The following is a 6144-nucleotide window of genomic DNA, read 5'->3' as shown; positions in this document are numbered from 1 at the left end:
AAGAAAGAAAATTCGTTTCAGGTGCTTACAAAAAGTTTGCGTAAAGCATTTTATTGATGATGTATTTCATGCACTTGCGTTTTTCGGTTAAATGGATGGTAATGTATCTAATATGGAATTAATACATTTTTCTTGTACCCAGTAGTATATATTCATACATGTACGTTGCGTGTTGTGAATGCAAAGACTTTGAAGGGAAAAATGAGATTTGGAAAAAAATATATTCTCATTTCGCTTATCATAATAATAGTATAATAAAAATTCGAATTAAAATTCGAATTTAAAATTAAAATGCCATAATGCTAACAAATTTTGATTCTTTAAATGTGTTTTATTGCTTTAAGATAAATCAGGAAAGAAAATACAGTTAGGAATTATCAAATGTATTTTACATGTTCAAAGCATTAAAAAAATTAAACCATTTTAATTCAATTAAAAAACTGTTTTAGAAACAAATGTACAATACAATATAATACATAAAATGTAACCGAATGCAACTGAATTACATTCACAGTGTATATGAGTAGCCATTCGTACCTAACACTATAAAAACAGATATACAATGTTACCCTCATCTATGGCATAGTAGAAAACATTTTAGAATAGCGACCATTACATGTTATACTGTGCTGTTTACAGAATTACACATTCCAGGCGTCCAACATACAAACATCTCTACTATGACTTCCACTTGTATACGTTATCGAATTATTTAACGAAGAAATTTTCTAAGGATGATCAGATATAGATCCGTTCATGACACGCTCATGATTGCTGGAAAAATAAAAAGGAAAGCAGCATGTTTACAGTGACTGTCCAAAACTGCAAAGTTGTTTGACAATGGCACCTCCACAGTCAGTGTTCTCCATCGATCATGATGACATACACTCTGACTTTAGATGAGGAAATGTCATAGTATTACACGATTCTTGTATAACAACCGTTTCGTTTGAAACATCTTTTTCTTGTTCCAGCTCAATTATTCATATTGAGTAATTCTTTCATCTTTTCGCGGTACTCCTTACAAACAAACGTGTACAGGATTGGGTTTAAACAACTGTTACTGTATGCTAAAACGTTTCCAATAAACTGCGCAATTGTAATTTCCATGAAACTGTTCACGTTTGTAAAATTCTGTAGAAAAATCACAACGTGTATCGGCGTCCAGCATACAAAATACCCTAGTTCAATAGCAAAAACAATCTTGGCTGCTCTTACATTTCTTGATATATTGCTTGACATAAAACTTCGCGTCCTAAGAAGTGTGATGAATATTGATCCATTCAATACTGTAATGACGATAATGGGGATACAGTAGTTGAATATCCCAAAAGTCAAAAAAAATATTTTTACCAAAATTCTTTTAGCAAAAATAGAAGCACAAACGCTCCGCTCTTCTTCGTAAAAGTAATATTCTTGGTACTCCCATACAAAGAAAATTTGTATGTTTACACTGAACGAAAAGAAAAGAGCACATGCGATTCCGGTATAGATATTTGACCTCGTGCGAAAACGTTTACTTGATAACGGATACACTATTGCAAGGAAACGATCCATAGACATCAAACACATAAAATATACTGAAACATAAGCCGAAACGTAAATAATATAGTTTGATATTTTACACCATATACGTCCAAAATGGTACTTTGTTAGAGTATAACCAAGTGCTGTGAAAGGTACACAGAGGGCCAAGAAACACAGATCTGCTGTTGCTAAGGCAAAGATCATCACGTTGTTAATAGTTTTCATGTTCTTAAATTTGAATGATATAATAAGAACAAAAATATTTCCAGTGCAACCAGTAATAAACACAAGACCAAATATTATGGGAATAATAATTCTCACTAGTTTTTCAAATTCAAGATGTTGAACAGTTCTTTCATCGAAGTATCCTTCACTCACATTTGCCATTGTAAATCAATCTGATTCAAAATTAACACTTTAAAAGTTTACGTTTTTATTTAGTTATAGTTCCAAACATTGTCGAAAATAACAGCTTTCAATAAAAATATTTATGAACAAATTGTGTACTCATTATATATTAATTATGATGTCTCATATTTTCATATTTCATTAAGATGTAACCATCGTTTAAACAAGATTTTTATACCAACTATAATTCTTCACTAGTTTATAGTCCATTCCATTTGGAAGGACGGCTTAACACGTCCTCGAAAGCAGTAGTATATTAATCCTTGTAATTTTCAAATCATTTAAATAAATGCTTGAAATTCACGTATCACAGATTTTTTACAAATACCCACAAGAAACCAAAGTGAAATTATTTAGAGTACTTATCTATTTCGTTCGAAGCTTATATTCTATAAAAGAAATAAAATGTTCGTTACAGATAATCAACGAATACCATACATATTTGTTTAATGGTACTTATTTGTTATCAAGGCATATTAACAATGATAGGCTAAGCATTTCCAAGCAGCTAGACGGCCCGTACTGCTGGTAAATGTCATTTACTCCCTAGGTAATTATTTAGGCAATTATTTGACAAATTAATATGCTGACGCGTATAACAAAATGTCAGACTACAGTCATAAGTGATGTTAATGAAATAGAAAACGACAGCTTTTATAAAGAGAAAACATGTTTTTATCAGCGCTTGGTTAATGCGTACTTTTAAAATGCTGTTACCAAAAATATATTGTTTTACACACAAATATGATACTCATCCCTTCATATTCATCCGACCAGACTGTTACCTACAAAAACGTACTGTTAGAGGTTATTATACTCTGAAATTTGAACATCAGAAGCAGATGTAGACAATCACGACAAACTTACACTATGTTTGGCTACATTTTGCATCCATTTCATTTTGAAAATTTAGTAAACCGTCACCTTTTCGATGCTAAATCGAGAAACTATGCGGAAAATCATGTATTACTTAGCTGCGATAAGCTTCCTACATTATTTTTATAAACAGTGAATTAGCGAGATTTTTTGTGGATCAGAATTCAGATGTGCAGTGAGATTTTTTAGTCCTCCACCGAGATATACGTTTGTAGATATATACATTCAAATACGCTTTTATATTAGACGTGTACCTAGCTATCAAAATTTTGAAAAGATAATAATATGGTTTCTAGTTGTGGAGTAAGATTGATATCACAACGAAAAGTCTGATCACTACCAGAGCACCGCCTGCGGGTGCCATCGCTCGTCTGCAAAAGCTGGACAATATGTTAGAAAAGAGTTATAGTTGATCACTACCAAACTAAATATAAACCTACTCAGATAAAGTCACAAGTAGTCAAAAAACCTAACCTAACTGTTTGCCTTTCCTCCTGCGGTTTCAGTATGTATGTGAAGCATTGTGTCGTAATCTGCATGCTCCGATATAGCACTTAAGTTAAAAATGGTGGTACTTTGAGAATTTAATGTCCTGAAAAGAGACACTTGGAGAAGAGAAAAGGTGAGTAACTTTCTGACATAAAAGCTGACATTCATTTTACGGTGTTCCGTTTGGACCATCGAGATTTATATTCCTGAACCTCGAATGTCGGAATCAGGATACATGACCAAGGCTGGGTACCTATGATTTATTTTATATCATATTTCTGTTTTTGAGTTGATTCTTTGTCAGTAAACACAGTTTAAAGAAGACATTCTGTTCGTAAGAAAACTTATATATCGGCACTGTGGCAAATGTCCTTAACTATGAACATGACACGAAAATGATACCACAATGTCCTGGTCTTTCCCATAGACCGAATTTCTTTAACCTTTGTATACTAACTGCAAATGAAGTCTGAAACAGATATATAAATTAAAATGCACAGTTTCCTTGTCTTGATATTGAATTATCTGCCCTTGAAAATTGGATTTTTTTAGTATTTTCTGATCTTCAAGGGCAGATAACTCAAGGTCACGCCCGGTACCTATGATTTTTAATACATATTTCCGTTTTAAACTTGACACTCAGTCGGTACACCAAGTTGAAAGAAATTCTGTCCGTAGGAAAATTCTTGCCTATATACAGATTTCCTAAAATGCATTTTAGTTCAGCCATTTTTGTCTCAAACGTCAGTTTTCGTACAGACGTGTTAAAAAATGTCGAAAAAGCACTGATTTTTAGATAAAAAATGATTTCTCTAATAAACAGATTTCCTAAAATGCATTTTAGTTTAGCCATTTTTGTCTCAAACGTCAGTTTTCGTACAGACGTGTTAAAAAATGTCGAAAAAGCACTGATTTTTAGATAAAAAATGATTTCTCTAATATACAGATTTCCTAAAATGCATTTTAGTTTAGCCATTTTTCTCTCAAACGTCAGTTTTCGTACAGACGTGTTAAAAATGTCGAAAAAGCACTGATTTTTAGATAAAAAATGATTTCTCTAATAAACAGATTTCCTAAAATGCATTTTAGTTTAGCCATTTTTGTCTCAAACGTCAGTTTCGTACAGACGTGTTAAAAATGTCGAAAGCACTGATTTTAGATAAAAATGATTTCTCTAATAACCTTAGACGGCCAGCACATATTTATGCAATCTCGCCAGCATATGTATTTTTTGACAACACAGAAAATGACGTCACTCGACCTTCAGCTATTTCCGGAAGTAAATAAAATGAAAGTAGAATGCTAAACTTGAAAACGAAAGCCGCATTTGATTCGTAGATAGTCAGGGTCACGCGCAGGGGTCACCCGTCTAAATGTAGCGCGTGGACTTTTTTTTTTTTGCTATGGGGAGCCAATTTTCAGCACTTTATTACGAATTGAAATTACCTGGGCTTTAGTACAGCATGTCGGCTTTTAATCTATGAAAAAATATTTGAGCTCTGGATAAACAGAAATCCTATAGGGGTCCGTAACAGACCAAGGGTACATAGATAATTATGGAACTTCATCAAATCGCTCAAAATGTCATTTTGATGTTGTCTGAGAGTGTCAGTATATGACTCAGATGTAAGATATAACCGTATTTGAGAGCTGCTGACCTATACATTTCAGAAATATTTTCAAAATAAGTTTCGTGTAATAAATGTTGTTTCTACGGAAGCGTGAAAGGGCCATCAGACGCTAATACGTTTTAGTACGTTAAGGCTGCGGAAAGGATATATATACAGATTTCCTTAAATGCATTTTAGTTTACCCATTTTTGTCTCAAACGTCAGTTTTCGTACAGACGTGTTAAAAAATGTCGAAAAAGCACTGATTTTTAGATAAAAAATGATTTCTCTAATAAACAGATTTCCTAAAATGCATTTTAGTTTAGCCATTTTTGTCTCAAACGTCAGTTTTCGTACAGACGTGTTAAAAGATGTCGAAAAAGCACTGATTTTTAGATAAAAAATGATTTCTCTAATATACATATAGAAAACTGTCCCATATGTATTTAAAAGACGATTTACTGCAACCCGAATCAAAATTGCATTAGTAAGGTACTAAAATCCAAGACATTGTTTACATAGGGCTATGTTTTACATACTTTTCCAAATAGGGACGGCATGTATCAAATGATAATTTTATAGATTTTCTTGATATTTTGCAATGAATCTGAGAAAATCTTGTGAAAATCGATGTTTCTTGAAAATTGATAGAAAATCTGTATAAAATTTAAACAAAGATAGTTCTTATATTTTCATAAATCCATATTACCCTCTTTTGGAAAAACTCAAATAACTAGAGAACGTAAAGCGAAATTATTTGTGCATAATTAATAATCATATTTTAATTTCTAATCTCTCTAGAAGTTGATTTGTATCGATTCTTCGCGTCCTATTTCTATCAAATGTGTTGGGCTTCTACCGTAGAGATGTTTCCGAAAGTATGCGTATTGACGGTGAATTTTGGGATTATTTTGCGTTCTTTGGCGTTTCTTTCCTTTCGTTATGATTTGGTGATGTTTAAATTTCAACAGGTCAATTATTCTTCGAATCCTTATATAAATGCAGATGGTATACACACTGATTCTTTATAATACGCACTTTTTAAATCTATGTTTACTAATTCAAACATGAATGCATGACAATGCAAAAACAATATATTTTTGTAGATGGAGGTAAAACGACTTTTTGGAAATTTTTGTTAGGCTCAGGAATACTGGTTTATTATTATTGGATGACGTCTTTAGTTAGAGCTAAAACAGAATTTCACTATGGAGCAGCATGCGATCAAATTGTT

At 32.3% G+C, this 6144-nt stretch overlaps 1 protein-coding gene across 1 annotated transcript; it reads right to left on the bottom strand.

Annotated features, from left to right (window-relative positions):
* Positions 1 to 325: 325 nt before the first annotated feature.
* LOC123562711 (allatostatin-A receptor-like) lies at positions 326 to 2505 on the bottom strand. The gene has a single exon (XM_045355315.2). The coding sequence runs from the start codon at positions 1912 to 1914 to the stop codon at positions 976 to 978; it is 939 nt and encodes a 312-aa protein (XP_045211250.2). The 5' UTR covers positions 1915 to 2505; the 3' UTR covers positions 326 to 975.
* Positions 2506 to 6144: the final 3639 nt, after the last annotated feature.

This window comes from Mercenaria mercenaria, chromosome 2, assembly GCF_021730395.1.
Source record: "Mercenaria mercenaria strain notata chromosome 2, MADL_Memer_1, whole genome shotgun sequence".
Lineage (NCBI taxonomy): Eukaryota > Metazoa > Mollusca > Bivalvia > Venerida > Veneridae > Mercenaria > Mercenaria mercenaria.
This window is presented reverse-complemented; position numbering and strand designations above follow the sequence as displayed.